The sequence below is a fragment of the Notechis scutatus genome, chromosome 5, assembly GCF_049901735.1.
Source record: "Notechis scutatus isolate UNSWTSFEM ecotype Mainland chromosome 5, rNotScu1.2, whole genome shotgun sequence".
In the NCBI taxonomy this organism is placed as follows: domain Eukaryota; kingdom Metazoa; phylum Chordata; class Lepidosauria; order Squamata; family Elapidae; genus Notechis; species Notechis scutatus.
In genome coordinates this window covers 78636958-78653194 of record NC_142013.1, presented here as the reverse complement: position 1 = coordinate 78653194, position 16237 = coordinate 78636958, and the positions used below count along the sequence as shown (strand labels likewise).

Here is a 16237-nt window from a genome sequence, read left to right as displayed (position 1 = left end):
TTGTAATAATTTCTAAAATAATGAGCTCTTATATGCTATAAATATAACTAGGGGAAAATAGATTCTAATAATTTTTTATGACATGCTTTGCTGTAGCATTAAATTTATTATTAAACAATAATATAATAATAATTATAAATTTTTTTAGATATTTGATAAGAAAATATTAGTTTCCTAACTTTTGGACTTTAGAATACTGGCTAAGGCAGTATAAAGGAAAAAAGTAGGAGACAGCCCCCTCCCCGAGTTGTAGTCCCACCTTATGCACAAACACAAATTGGTGACCTGTGCCAGTCACTGTCTCTCAGCCCGAGGAAAGGAGGCAATGGCAAACTTGAAAAACCTTGCCAAGAAAACTGCAGAGACTAATCTAGGCAATCTCCAGGTGTCAACACTGGCTTAAGGCAGAAAAAAACATTTTTTTGGGAGGCTAGTGTTGTTGTTTTTTTGCTAGAATTTTATGGGTTTGATACTTAGTGACAAGTTCTTAAACAATTTGATACACAGATGCATATGCACATACACCTGTAAGGTTTTTTTGCAGCTGAAAAAGTAGTGTCAAACTTCTGTTGAAAAAAATAATTCAGTGATAGGCGTAAACTATAATCACATCTCTGGCGCTCACAGCTAAAGTAAGTTATTCCTGAGCTTTCCTTTTTCTTTATTGTAGATTTCTAAATTCATAATGTTAAGATTCTAGACTTTATTTTGGTATTGTATTTGTTTTTGTTTCCAGCTTTGAAGCTTCTTACAGCACTTGTAAATCTAAATATAAACCTCGAAGTAAGTAAAGATAATTTGGAAAGATTATATGAGGTGGAAAAGAAGAGGATCGTGGGAAAGAAAATCAATTCTAGACTGGACCAGCTTGAGAGAAAAAAGAGAGAGGTGGGGCAATGTTTCAAGGGGAGATAGCAATAGCACTTATGAACCTGAGACAATGTTATTAAATTTGCCATTCAGTATCATTAGCATTTAAGCATCTGATTGGGATTTGCATAGCATAGCTATCCCTGGTTACAAAAGCTGCCGTTTATTGGAGAATTATGCTCTCATGTAATGCTATAAGAGCTGGAAAATGGTTAGGGATGCAGGTGTTAAGATCTATACGGCACTGAGACATTATATCTGAAATTAATATCTACTGGGAGAATTTGTGATCTTTTCCCCTTTTCCATGAAATGGCAAGAGGAAAAAGAAATTGAGTTTGCTGTCTGCTATAGATAATTGTCCAGGGAGGAAATACTGAACAACACGATAACTATAAGAACGTCTTCAGTTTCCTGATTTTTTTTATATACTGCTTTTCTAACCAAGTCTATTGCAATTTTTCTTGGCCTGGTAACCTCTAGGTTTAGGAGGTGTGTTGGAGTAAATTCCTGTTATCCTCAGCTAGCGTGATGTTGATGGAAATTGTCCATTATATTCAGATTACTGTATGCCTGCTCTGTTGGTATCAGCAACATAGTCCAGCAGGTGGGGATCACAAGAGAATGGAAGGAGAAAGAAAATCGCCCTAAGAGGGTATCTGCTTTAAACATAGCTTTCACAATCCTCATTAGATTCTGCGAAATGGTAGCTTTTAAGTTGACAGAAAATGAAGATGTGAAAAACCAGTAAAGCTTTAATTTAATATAATTTTACATTAATTTAATGTACATTTAATGTAAATGTGAATAACTTAAAAAACATTTAATGGACTAATTTAATGTAATTACAATGAACTCAAACTTCATTTTTTTATCCTGATACATCTACATTTTCGGAGTGTAGCCAGTGATAAAATCCTCTGAAGTGAAAGTGTGGCCTGGAAAAAAATATCACTGGATTAAAGCCTTTCCTATGTGGGAAAAAAACCCTCAATTTTTCTCATTTCAGTATGAACAAAAATCTTTGGAAGTAGAAAATATGATGAATGCAATTTTCAAAGGGACCTTTTTGCCACGTTATCGGTAAGAATGTTTATGTGTTTCCAAAGAGTCCAATTTATTAAGAATAGATTGTCTGAGAGGCTTATTTGCATGTAATCATTTGAAGTTGCAATATAAAATTAACAATATTCAAGCATTAGGATAAATTGTATTAAGAGGTACAAGACATCACATGGCACCTGATTTCCGCTTGCATTCATTCACCTGATCCTTATGCAGTTGAGAGATTTGGTAAAAAGAATCTTCTGCCGACCTGAGTTATTATATTGAAATACAGTGCCTGAACAAGATTATAGTGTCTGCATATTTGACTGCTTTGATCAATAATATTCAGAGCACTTCATACAATTTTATAGTGTCCTTTTAATAAATATTCTTTATAGCAGATGATACCAAGTATAGAATATGTAAGAATGTATTAAACAGCTCAGGGAAGATCACAAATAATTTTTTTTCATTTTTTTTAAAGTGACATCATTCCAGAAATCCGGGCTATTTGCATTGAAGAAATGGGCAACTGGATGAGAATTTATCCTGATACATTCCTAAATGATAGTTACTTGAAATATCTTGGATGGATGCTGTATGATAAAGTGAGTTCTTTTACTGAAAAAAAAATATCAATCTCCTTTTTCAAAGATTAAGTTAGTGTTTTTGTTCATACATGCTTACATGATAATCTTCTATTGAACAACAAAACTAAAATTGAAGAATAGGGCTAAAGACAACACACTTAATGTTATTCTGATTTTTCCTTTTTCCAGTTTAGAAAACCAAATAGAAAATAAATAATTTGATTTAATATAAATTTAAATCAAAACTGCTGCTGAAGGAATTGTCTAGTTTTATTACAAGATTGACAATAGGTTTTAGGTTGGAGCACTGCTGCTAAAATCAGTAGGGCATTGTGAGGTTAGAATAGTCTATTTCAAATTCAAAGTGTTCCAAATTCAGAATATTTTATACACTTCCATAGCTTACTCTTGAGATAGATTGCATGTCCAAGAAATCAAGTACAAGGAAGAATATAGGCCAATACTGCAAATGCCCCCCCAAAAGTTGAGAATCCAAAGCCAAGTGTCCCTGATATCCCAAATATATGACACTTATATAAATCTTGATTAAGATAATATCTCCCATACATGTGCGTGTATAAAAAACTACCCAGAAAAATACACATATCTCAATTTGTTCCAAACTACCTCCATTATAGGCAAAGAATCATAGGCAAGTATGCTGAAATATTTTCTCTTTGGTGTGGACAGGTTTTGCTATCAAAATATTGGCACCTGAGGAATGAGTCAGGACATTGCCTACTGTGTAATGTTGATATCTGTATAATTTCACCCGTGTTTGTAATTCCCACTCCGTTTTTCTTTTCCTTATAGCATCCGGAAGTACGGCTGAAGTGTCTTCAGGCGCTTCAGGGAATATACAGTCAAAAAGAGGTTGTTTGTAAAATGGATCTATTCACTAGTAGGTTCAAGGTAAGTTAAAAATCAGCATTTCCCAATATGAAATTGTTGATATTTTAGGAGTGATTGTTTTTAGAACCAGACTAGACTCACTAATTTGGGAGGGAAATTAAAAAAACACAAATCCTTTCATGGCGAGTGTTCAGTATGATTTTTTTTTCCAATGCACGAACACATGTTTTAGGGCTTGGATGTTTAATAATACATAAGCCTATTTTTATTACATTTCTCTGCCACCTAGCTTATGACTCTGAGTGGCTTACAATAAAAACTTGTCAGAATATAAAAGCATAATCAGAATAAAGTTAAAAACAGAATCAAAATGTAAGCGGGCAGTTTAAAAAATGGAGAGAACATCAACCCATCCCCAGGGTTGCCAAACACTCTTCGCCCCCCCCCACCCCATTTGACAGAGCCAATTAATAGTTTAATATATTAGGTTCCTGTACATTAACTTTTGTCCTTTGAAGGTACACATTTGGTAACTTTTCTCATTCAACCTTTTTGTGATATGATTCATGTAGTAAAAAAAAGAAAACAAATTACAGTTAATTCAAAATCAGTTATTAAATTGTTCTGGAATTTCATCTGGAAATAAACTATTTATGCAAGTCATGTTTTATAAAACTAATTAAGGAGAATTGTCAAATTTTGTTGTAACTGATTCCAATTATTACAACCAATATCTCTTCAATCATTTCTACAGGAATATGTTTCACCTAACATTTGGAATCAATAGCTTAAGATTTGTGTCCATTTTGAACCAGGACTCCAAATATTCCAGGCCTGTAGGGGGTGCTACAAACCATCCATTGCAAATTCTAAACATCATTCAAGCTAAAAAAAATAAAAGAACAGTTGCGGGTGGTTGTTTTTTTGCTCCACACAACATAAGTTTTTTTCCCCCAGACATTTTCCAGACTTAGCAATGAATTATTTTGCTATGTATGGTTCTTTTGAAACCCCGAACCGTGATCTTTTGTCGTAGTTTAGTAAAATTGAAGGAGCAGTTCTTTGGGAAAGCATTGTGTCAAAAGGATACATTTCTGTAGCAAAAAGCTATTTGAATATAAAGTATTCAATCTCTCTCTCTTGTTGCTTTATATCTACTCAGGATCGAATTGTGTCCATGGCTCTGGATAGGGACCATGAAGTAACAGTTCAAGCCATGAAACTCTTGATGGTTATGTCACAGTAAATAACTTTTTCACTTAAATATGATATGATATTTAATCAGTGTAAGATGCAATTTTGTAACTGGTTAAATCCTCATTAGCATGCCAAATATGCAGTTGACCTTAGATCATTGTAAAGTTTTACTGCATAATTTAGATTTGCTCAGAATATGAACCCTAATGGAATAACCCAATGAATTACAACTGTTCCCTGCAAATACATTATTAAGTATTATGCCTTGCAGACAAATACTTTTTTAAAAAAATGCACACAGGTTTTTTGCAATTTATTTATGTTTACTACTCTAACTTGCTTTTGTTACTCTTAAATTTCAACTAGATAAGTTGAATAGACAAGTTGCTTTTAGTCTGTAGTGATTCTTCACAACAGGGTTTTGAAACATCATCTGTGTACTTCTGTTTTATTCTGTATTTAGCTGTGTGAATATGTCACTACACCAAAAGTACCTGAAGTATATAGTGCTGCTTTAAACCTCAGGGTGGGACTATCTGAATTTACTACATGACTGTATTGATTTTTCCATAGATCATAATTGAATATGATCAAGTTGTGTTTTAATTTCTTTAAATAATACTTGGTGGTTTCTGAGTTTGATTCCTATTTTGCTTGGTCAAATATTAACATAAAATAGAGCACTTTTAGAAATATAGTAATGAATAATATTGGTTTCTTGTCACAATTATTCTTTTTTCTGCTTTGCGGTTGAGACGTGGATAGCATTGTACTGGCAATTTCTACTGGAGACAGAGGACCCTTGAAAACGGCAGCATTATGTCATCTGTAGATGACATTAATTTCTAGCAGTTAGAAACTAGAACAAAATACATTACACTTATCATTGTACTCATGTCGATCCTGTACTAGGAGGAGTAATGTGCTTTTGTTATCATACAGTGTTGTTGTATCCATTAATGTTATGCTTGTTCAATTTCTGAATTGACAAATATTGCATTGGCTCTGCAGCTGCTGAGCACTTTTGTCTTTGCATTTGTTCTGTTGTTCATTTAAACAGTGATTAGCTAATGTCCTGCCTAGAAATAAATCTCGGGTCTATCAGGTCACGTAAACCTTGTTCAAATTAAAAATATTTACCTCTGGACAAGTACGTAGAGGGCTGCAGCCTGAAACTAAGTACAGGTAGTCCTCACTGAACAATAGTAATAGGGATCAGTATTTCTTTCGTGAACAATGCGGTTGTAAAGTGTGACATCCCATGGCCATGCTGCTTAGTGATGGTACTTCCAGTTACTGTCATCAAGTGCATCATGGCAGGTCATTAAATGAGGGCAATTTCAACCTCCTGCCATCTTTCCTGTTGACTTTGCTTGTAAGAAGCTGGCAAAGAAAATAACAATGATGATCACATGAGCTTTAAGTATGTCTTTGCTGGATCACAGTCATAGGGCCATGGGAACACTGTGATCCATGTAGTATGAGGATCATTACAGTAAGTACCACTGGCTCAGTGCTCTTGTTAGTTCAAATAGTTACTCAACAAGTGATCGTTAAGCAAAGACTCACTTCCAGTAGACCCGTGTGAATGATTTGAATTGATGCTTTAATCATGTACTGTTGCTTCTTGTTTGTATCATTCATCATTCCCAAGATTTGATATATCAGCCTTGAGAGTCTTCTCAAGCAATTTGCACATATGTGTCTATGAACAAAACTTTTCCTGGGGTTTATTTATTTATTTAAAAGATTTATATGACCATGTATATTAAATAAAATAACACTTGGCATCTAACAATTGAAAATTAAATAACAATATAAAAATTTAAAACCCTTACTGCCTCCCCTTTGGGGGCAAAAACAAGTTTTCACAGTCTCCCAGAAAGCTTGCTTGCTCCCTCCCTCCCTCCCACCTTACCTTCCCTTCAACTGGGATTACTACTTCTTAAACCATATTAACTTGTGGAATTAATTTCTATAGGAAGTTGTTAAACTAACATAATTGATGTTAAAAATCATTAAAAAATCATTAAAATGGTGTTGATGGATAAGTGCTATTTCTTCTAGCAGCAGATAATACAAGTAATATTGGTAATTTTTGGCCAAATGCGTTTTAATGTGCATTTAATTCCTCTCAAGTGTCTGGAGGAAGTAATAGTATATTTTGAAAAATGAGATGTCCTTCTATGAACATGTCTTCAGAGTAAGTGTTTGCCTACTAAATGACATAATATTTTTTGTTATTTTTCTATAGTTGTTAACTTGTTAAGGGCATAGAGCTGGCTTTGCTTTATTTGTGTATATGGCAAAATGATTTTTCTCTACATTCATGAGCCATGATTATGGCTGGCTTAGCACTGACTAAGGTATAGGAGATATAAGTCAAAAGATCAAGGGAACCCAAATTTTAGAAGGATGATTTTTTAATAAGATATTTTTAATGTTTACTTTGAAAGCATAATGGCTCACCAGAGGATATTTGCTTTCATAAAGTAGGATTTTTTTGCATTCATATTCTGATCATGAGATTTTGCATTGGTGATAGAAAAAAGACCTAAAACTTTGAGCTGCAATTATTGGTGTCTGGCAGCTGTATCTTTCAGAAAATTCTGAGATTGAGGCTATAAATTTGGTTTATATCTATTTTTCTTTATATTTTATATTTAAATATTTTTATGGAAAATATTCAATTCCCAGGTACTTCTCTTGCTATTATACACAAGTTTATTCATGTTCCAGTCAGATCTAGAATTTAACATGATTTTGTCATTTTAGTGGTAGTGAAATATTTGTACTTTACTAGTGTAAACCCTGTTTTTGAATATCTCAATAGCAGTTCCAATTTTTGACAAACTGTTTTAGAAATGAACAGACAATAAATAGACAATGAGTATCTATTTTAAATCTGATTCCTTATATGTAGATATAATAGGAGAAATCATGTGAAATTTCAAATATTCTTATTTTAGAGGAAGAAATCACTTTCCCTGTTTTACAGCCCTTTTGAAAAATCATAAATGATGCTTCAGCCTTGTGAGTCTCATTTCTCTTCCAAGATGTATATTTTGTCTCTTTGTTCTTATCTTTTGAACATTTCTTGCTTCTTTTTTGGATTAAATCATGACTTTCCTAGAACATTTATGTAAAGCAGGGGTCTCCAAACTTGGCAACTTTAAGACTTGTGGACTTCAACTCCCAAATTTTCCCAGCCAGATTTCTGGAAGTTGAAGTTCACAAGTCTTAAAGTTGCCAAGTTTGGAGGCTCCTAATGTAAAGTGTTTTCTCAAAAAAAAGAGAAAAGATGAAAAAGAAAAAGAAAAGATTCACAACTTTCTGAAATTGTTGGACCAAATAATTATTAACTTGCATTATTTTTCAAGCTGCCTTGTCTCCTAGTAAACAAGCCAGTAATGACCATTCTCAAAAGGCCTATCCATCTTTCAACTTCAGTATTTACAATAGTGTGACCAAATGTTTACATTCTTACAACACAAAGATACAAGCATCAAATATATGATAGTACCTGATTTTCAGTGCTTGTTAAATAAAATCACAGGGAAGAAGGTCATTAAATTAATATACACTTTTAATTATATGACATAGCTTATTTTGCAATTAAGTGGATAAAATAAGAGGCAGAGAAAATTATTAATTGTTGTAGTTTTAGGCTGCACTTCTGCATGAATTTACCCATTGCTAAACCCTATTCAATATATTGTGACGTGCTTCTGAGAAAACATGCATATGATGCTGTCAGAATAGCAAACATCATATACTTTGTCAAACAATGTTTAACATACAGGAACTGTGATGATGCCTTATCATCTGAAGACTGTGAAAACTTGTATCAGTTTGTTTATAGCACCCATCGACCATTGGCAGTAGCAGCTGGGGAATTACTTTACAAAAGGTATTTTATTTATTTATTAAATTTGTCTGAGAGACATTTCTGAGGAATTTCAAAATTACCTTCAGGTTGTCTTTAAGCAAAGTGCTATGGCTTTTTCCTTATTGAATAATTCTATTCTATTCTAACAGATTCTTATCATTAATCTTTTCGTAATGAGATAGATACCTGTTTCTGTAAATACATTTATGAACTAATGCAAGAATCATATCAGTGGTTCTCTAATAAAATGAAATGTTTCAATATCCATTCATCCAACCAATTTTAGTGGTGTTTTATGTATAATATTTTCTTTAGCACTTGCCTTGGTACTGGTACAATGTAAACTAATCCAATTAAATTGTTAAATCCGTATATCTTGCTCTGGAGGGAGAATGGAGGAATAAGGAGCAGTGCACTAAAGTAAACCTGATTCTGTGGATTTTTACATCCATGTTTGGTGCAAGAAGAAGGGCCTTCTCCGTGGTGGCTCCCTCTCTTTGGAATATAATTCCCCCAGAGATTAGAATGGCCTCCTCACTAATACTCTTCCGAAAGGTACTGAAGACCTAGTTTTGCCAGTGGGCCTGGCTAGTGTGATCTGCTATCATCCGGATGGGAGTTGGGGGGGGTGGGGGGTAATTTTTTATTTTTTCCAGATTTTGTTCTATTGTACTTTATTAATTTATTTGATTCTTTTTGTTAGTTTTTATTGTTTTTTATTTTTTATTTTAAATATGTTTTTACATTGTGTAAGCCGCCTCAAGTCACCTTGGGCGAACAGGCGGCAATATAAATTAATTAATTAAATAAATTAAAGTTGAGAGATTTGTCTTATTAGAAGCAGGGGTGTTGAATTCACACACATGTTCTTTCCTTCTATGTACGAAAGATGCTCCTCACTCATAGCAAGGCTATTTTATGCCTCATGCTGTATACATGTGAGAAAAATAGAGCTATAGCTACATCAAAAGTAGAAAACAGAACTAAAATCTTTATATCTTTCACCAAAAGAATCAACAGACTAGATATTAACATTCAATAGATGCAGTAATGAAAATGAAAGAAAAATGTTTTGCCAAGGTCAGTTTCTGAAGTCGTGGCTATAATGTGATATGACTTGGGGATAGCCTCTTCAAGTCTGCAAGGACCAACTATGTTGCATCCACCTCTCTTTATCTGGGTTGTTGGTTGTGTAATTTTTCATCAGGCTACATTTGCTTGCCTTGTGGTGAAAGATTTATATTTTGTGATTAATCACAAAGGTTTTTTCTTCTACATTTCTTCTACATCCCACAATTAATAAAACAACTAGGATTCCCAATGTAAAACATCCCTGTTTCCTTCAGCCATGAAAATTCAGTTTACCCAGGCGGACCTTGTAATTGCTCGTGGTAACATAATAAGAAAAAGGACTGTAGATATATTAATTTAAAAGAAGTGTTGTACACCTTTTCTGAATGTTGTGGATTCTTTTTGAACTACAGTAAATTTATTGCCTCTCACTAAAGCAGCACTTCTTTTGATGAAAGGAAATGTGGTGTTCACATCAAATTTGAAGCACTTCTGAATCATTTTCAAAGTGTGCACAGCCATAGAAAACATAGTCTGTTTGTATGACGCTGAACTTATACCATTTATTTAATTGAAAATATTTTAAGGCAAGGTTTTTCATTGAAAACAAAATTCCGCTTCATTACAGTATTGGAATAGTTAAGCTTGCCTATTATATGAAGCCTGCACTGTTGGAAATGAAATAAAATATTTAAGATTTGTACTTAACCAAAGAGAACAATTTGTAGAGAGAGCAGACTGAAAGCATGCATGACATTGCTCTCATGTTTTCAAGACTATCTCTAAGATCCCGAGTAATATTTTTCTTTAAGATTGAAAAAAATTGGAAGTTTTGATTACAATCTTAAACCCACCTACTGGAAGTAACATTGATTGAAGTTGCTTGCTGTAAATCAGAATTTGGGAGTTGCTTTTGATCTACCACTTGTTTCTTTGACAGATTGATTATCCAGGAAATTGAAACAGAATCATTCACCAAAACAAATGGAAAGCAGGAACTTATTACTAGCCAGCTGAAAACACTAATAGTTTTTTTCTTGGAAAGTGAGGTAAAATTTCCCCGCATAGACTACAAAGGAGAAACAGCTGAATAAAGACAACTAATACAATTAAGGGGCAAATGTGAAGGTTTGAGAGTGGGCAAATATTAAATGGGTTAATTTGCTATTAAGCAAAGTGTATTAGAAAGTACTGTCTCGTATGTTATTGCTAGTTTAGGATAATTGTAGTTATAGTGGAATATTTGGAGAATACAATGAATTATGACTTGTTCTGAGAAATGTGCCTGAAAAAATGAAGAGGAACGATTGAATTAATAATAAACACTTGATTAGATAATATATTGAAACTGTTGAAAGGCTAACTTTTGAGCATACTCGTTTCAACATACACATTTTCTAAACAGCCAAGACAGTTCATTTTCTTTAAGGAATGTGATAAATTGTAATGTATTCAGACAACTAACTTGTCACATGAATTGTTTTACTGTTATTAAGTTAAATTCCTGTTGAACATAAATGTAGACATAAATGTCTACAATTTTAATGTGGACCTATTTTAAAACCTGCTCAAAGTTAGGCTTGTTTATACATTGGCAAAATTCTTTCTGAATGTATTATAATCACTGGTCCTGAAATGATAAGTGTTTAAAGTGTCCAAAGGAGCATTTTTTAGCACTGTTGTTGTACATCTTTAACTGCAAAGTAATATGACTAGCTGCAATCATAGAAAAAAGTATTCTGAGAGCTAAAGCGAAAATATGTTTATAGATCAAATGTTGGTGTCATGGAACTTTCTATTTTTGAGGAGAGATTGAAAACATGTAGGTTTCTGCTTGACCTTACTGCTTCCTAGGATCATAATGGTAGCTTGTCCTATTGGATTATTATTTTTATTTTTTTAGCTGCATAACCACGTCACATATCTTGTAGACAGCCTGTGGGATTGGGCCATGAGTTTATTGAAAGATTGGGAGTGCATGACAGCTCTCTTATTGGAGGATGCCAGAGAGTATGAAAAAGGTAGGTGCTAGTGCTTTCATTGCTACTTTCTGGTTTGAAAGAGCAACCCAGATTATCTGTGATATGAGCACAGGTTGGATATGAGAATTTCTGGACCAGGAAATCTTTGTCATAAACAGACACTAGTTTAAAAGGCTGTGTGCTCTGAAGTCCAGTCCTCTACTACTCTAATTTGGCTGAGCAGTTTGGCCAATCTGACTTCTGTTTTATGTCAGAGCAAAAAATGCAGCATGTTACTGGTTCATGAAGTCTGGAAAGCAGTAAGAAGATTTGTTTGACTTAGTGTGTTGTATACCATTATTTGTGACACCATTGTATGTATGTTTTTTAATTTAATAAAATGTAGTGAAGCAGATTAAGGCTTTAAGACTTACTCAGAAATACAAAACATGTATGTCCATATAGGGTATATTAATGATTATTAGTTTTATCTATCTTACTTATTTGATCTTTTTTTTAGCATTCGTTGATCCCCTTAGATATTTGTGTCTTATTTTAGTATGTAAGGTAAGTTCTACCAGACAACACAGAATAATTTACAGAGGAAAAGAAGTAGACTTACAGAATGTCTTTTAGTTACATTAAAACATTCCTAGGTTTAATATCTAAAGTTACTGTGGGTTTCCGGATTCTCAGAACTCTACTTTTTTCTGTGGGAGACTGAATAGATTCTCCATTGTTTTGTTTACAGCACTGAGTGACGTCCAGGAGACTGCCCTCATTGAAATAATCTTAGCAACTGTTCGACAAGCTGTTGAAGGGCCTCCCACAGGCAGGGGAGGAATCAGGAAAGTCAGTAGACCTTTATTTTTTTACTTCGTTGGTAGAAAAAACTTTCTGCTTTATGTTGCCCTTAAATAATGCCAACAGCAGGGGTGGGATTCTACCAGTTCACACCTATTCGCTAGAACTGGTTGTTAACATTCTAAGCAGTTCGGAGAACCGGTTGTTAGAAGAAATTACTGGCCTAATCCTGTAAGGAAGGCAGGAAGGAAACATTCTGGTGTTGCTTACAGAAACTGCCTCTCCGTTAACCCTTATTACATTCCTGGCAGGACTAGACTTCCTGTCTCAGGAACTTCTCTGGAGTTTTTTTCCCCTCCTTTGCTGGTACTTTGCTTGTGTGGGGTGTCCATTTAAAGTCACAATGGCACTGAAAAAAGTGACTTATGACCATTTTTCACAGTTACGACTGTTGCAGAATCCCCACAGTCATGAGAGGCCAGGCGAGGAGATGCGTGCGTCGATATGAGTGATATTGAGTTGGCCACGCCCAGCCAATAACATGACCACCAAGCCATGTCCACCCAGTCACATGACTACCAAGCCACGTCCACCACCTAAGCCATGCCCACAGAACCGGTTGTTAAAAATTTTGAATCCCATCCCTGGCCAAAAACCCATTTGTCTGCAATGATAGAACCAAATTATGGATGGAGTGCCAATGTGATACCTTGACTTTCCAATGCAGGGAAGAACACCATAGTTAATTCTCATAGAACCTTAGTATTTCTCTATTAATCAAATTTATGTAGCAGCCCATCTCACAAAAACTGGCTCTAGGTTGTGCATAAAAGTGAGACAAAATAACAATGTAAAAACCACTCCTATAAAATATAAAAATCTTTATCTCAGCAAGTCTCTAGTACCCTATCAAAAGGAGTGGAGCTAATCTAACTTTGTGGGGAAGAGTGTTCCATCAGGCAGGTGGCAGGGCAGATAAAGCACATCTTTTAGGATCCACCAAATGTAGATTCCTAGGTGATGGAAACTGCAACTTGTCCTATCTGTCAGATCTGATGGTGCAGACTGATAACAATCAAGTAGAGGCGGTTCCTCAGATAGCTCAGTGCCATGCCATGAAGGACTTTAAAGTTTAAAACCAGCACATTGAGTTGGACCTGGATGTTTCACAGAGCAGAGGTGACATGCATTGGTCTAGGAGCGCATATAATTGCCCTTTCTCCTACATTCTAAAGCATCTAGGTATTTTTCAGGGGTAGCACCATGTTAAGCACAGTGCAGTAGTTTCAATCTAGAGGTGATTCGGCATAAGTGAATATAAGTAGGACTGCCGATCAGGAATAGGCAGAACTGGTGCACAAGACAAATCTGTGCAAAGGCCCTCAAAGCCACAATTGCCAGATTTTCATTGAGCAGGAGTCAGAAGGCTAGAACAACCTCCAGATTGTGCATTGGCTCTGTCTGGGGCAGTGCAGCCCACCCAGCACTAAAATTGGCATAATCCTGGAGCCAATGGGCTTGTTCCTCCCCATCGGAGCTGATCCAGAAGAATACCAAAGTTGATGGTATCAAAAGCTGCCAAGAGGTCAAGTAGATGCCCAAGCCCCATTCTGCCCACAGTAGAGGTCATCCAAAATCATGACCAATGCCATATCAGGATTATTGTAGAGCAGTCAGTATTAAGAAACAATCTTAAATGCTTACTTGAAGGGCTATGTGTTATCCAAAGAATTTGTGGGAATAGGGAATGGATTTCTTTTTTAAGGCTGCTGCACCACCTGACAGTTGACTTGGATTTACAGCTTCTACTTAAAGAACAAGTGCCTGTTGTGGCCAAGAGAGTCTTTCCTCACATACACTGTGTCCTGGTCGTATTCTTTCAGGGGCTAGGATACCCTTTCAGTCAGTCTCACTCTCTAGTCATCTCACAGATGGATTATTGTAATTATATGTAATGACCTTGAAGACTATTTGGAAGCTGTAGCTGGCCCATAATACAGTTGTGTGTTGGACATGCCTAGTTAGAACTAGGTGTCCTCATGACATTACAAGTTGCATTGGTTACCAGTTGGTTTCCACATAAAATTTGAGGTGCTGGTTATTACCTATAAAGCTCTTTAAGGGCTAGGGCTTTTTTTGCACGAGGGACTGGATGGTGAGATCAGGGAGAATGGACACACTTTAGGTCCCATCAGTTAAAAATGTCAACTTGTTAGAGCTAGGAAGGGTGCCTTCACTGTCATGGTACCAGGTCTTATGCTATCCCTCCAGAGATCTGGAGGGCCCTGATAATGTTCAGTAAGTTCACTATTAATGACCTGGCATTCTCCCAGGCTTTGGGCAGAGTGATGGTTGAGCTCCTATTGGATAGGTACTTGGTTTGGTGAGAGTCAGACATCCCATAATAAATGAATGGCACTATATGTAGTTCATGCATCTTTCAAAAATGCATGGATTATGTTTTCAGAAGTGAGCAGGTCCCAAATCACATGCATCATTTTTTTACATAAGTTATAAAAGGCAAGGTTACTTTAAAATCTTAAAATATTTATGATCGGGCTTAAGTTGAGTAAAAACATTTAAGTGTAATCAGTTTGGTTTGTTGATTGATGAGAATTATTCTAACAATCATTAAATAATGACAATTATATGTAATTATATGTATAACATATGGATGGCATTAGCTTCTTGAATTTTTTTAAAGTATTGTTTACAACACTTCTTAGATTTTTAAAAACTTCCCTGGAGAATAACAGATTTTTGAAAATGAAAAAGAAACTATTATTTTTTTTTGAGAAAAAAAATAAATCTACGTCTGAAGTCTTATTGGCTGGGAATGTTGTCAACACAACTTAAAGGCACTGAGTTAGGAAGGATATTTTAGGGGTTTGGGAACATTTCTGATATTTATAAGTTCCCTGCCCTCTTTGAACTTAATGGAATGCTTGGATGAAATCTGGATGAAATCACAGTTTATTATTATGTTTGGAATAATATGCAAGTTTAAGTGTATATGTTAAAACAGGAAACAAACCATGATCATGTTGCAACTGCAAATCACTCTGACCTTCTAAGATTTGTTTATTAACTACAAGTTCAAAGCAGTTCTGTTTTGCCAGTGGGACAGTTTATTTAGCCATGATCTTAAAGAGTACCAGCTTGTTGCTCTTGAAAGAGTTGTGAGGTATGCACAACTTGTTCTTCGAACCTAGAAGTGCTGAACACTTTCTAAGCCACTGATATGTTTGGAATGCCTAGAGGTTTCTTTATCTGTGTTCTCTATTCCCTTGCTCAAACATGGATATATCTTAGAATAGAAAAAGGATTCAAAGCAGTTAACTTTCCTTTCAGTACATAGCCATGCTAAAAAAAAATGATTTTTTTTTAAATAAATCAGACACAGAATTCAAGCAGTTTGATACTTTCATACCTAGTAATTTGCAATACAGAATTTGAATCCAGCAGCTCATTTCAATCATGAACAGTGACATGATGATAATCACAACAAAGTGCTTTGTTAATAGATCTTGTCTACCAAAGAGAAGAAAATACAAATGGAAGATTGTGCTAAAATTACTGAACACTTTATTGTGGTGCTTCCTCAACTCTTGGCAAAGGTAACGTGCAGCTGCGCTCGTGAATGCATATTCAATAACTAATTTGAATTTCAGCAGCACACTAATACCCTGTTTTCCTTTGCAGTATTCACTAGAAACAGAAAAAGTGACAAACCTCCTGCAGATCTCACAGTATTTTGATTTAGAGCGGTACAATACTGGTTCATTCAATAAGGTGAATTCACTTTTATGAAAGATGGGGAGATAGAGAATTTGGGAGAAATGTGGTGAAAAAAAATGTCATCCATTGATTGATTCATTTTAACTACTGAAGAAAATGCCATTACTATGTTTGATGCCTGGGACATGGTCAGAAAACATGGCCTTTGCCGCAAAAGCA

The 16237-nt window shown here is 35.0% G+C and overlaps 2 protein-coding genes across 7 annotated transcripts in view; one reads left to right on the top strand and one right to left on the bottom strand.

Moving 5' to 3' along the window:
* Positions 1 to 16237, bottom strand: part of TUBGCP5 (tubulin gamma complex component 5) — a 379326-nt gene that overhangs the window by 305704 nt on the left and 57385 nt on the right. The window lies entirely within an intron of this gene.
* The window catches only part of LOC113411671 (cohesin subunit SA-2-like), a 53292-nt gene that overhangs the window by 14735 nt on the left and 22320 nt on the right, over positions 1 to 16237 (top strand). For all 6 annotated transcript variants that reach the window (XR_015749872.1, XR_015749871.1, XR_015749870.1 and 3 more), the window contains 11 exons: positions 737 to 888; positions 1879 to 1952; positions 2401 to 2524; positions 3320 to 3418; positions 4521 to 4600; positions 8358 to 8465; positions 10456 to 10564; positions 11419 to 11536; positions 12228 to 12328; positions 15805 to 15897; positions 15983 to 16072. Coding sequence is in view for 2 of the 6 variants with exons in the window: in XM_026666863.2 (XP_026522648.2) it covers positions 737 to 888; positions 1879 to 1952; positions 2401 to 2524; positions 3320 to 3418; positions 4521 to 4600; positions 8358 to 8465; positions 10456 to 10564; positions 11419 to 11536; positions 12228 to 12328; positions 15805 to 15897; positions 15983 to 16072 (1148 nt within the window). In the remaining 4 variants the exon portion in view is untranslated. The remainder of the gene's footprint in view (positions 1 to 736; positions 889 to 1878; positions 1953 to 2400; positions 2525 to 3319; positions 3419 to 4520; positions 4601 to 8357; positions 8466 to 10455; positions 10565 to 11418; positions 11537 to 12227; positions 12329 to 15804; positions 15898 to 15982; positions 16073 to 16237) is intronic.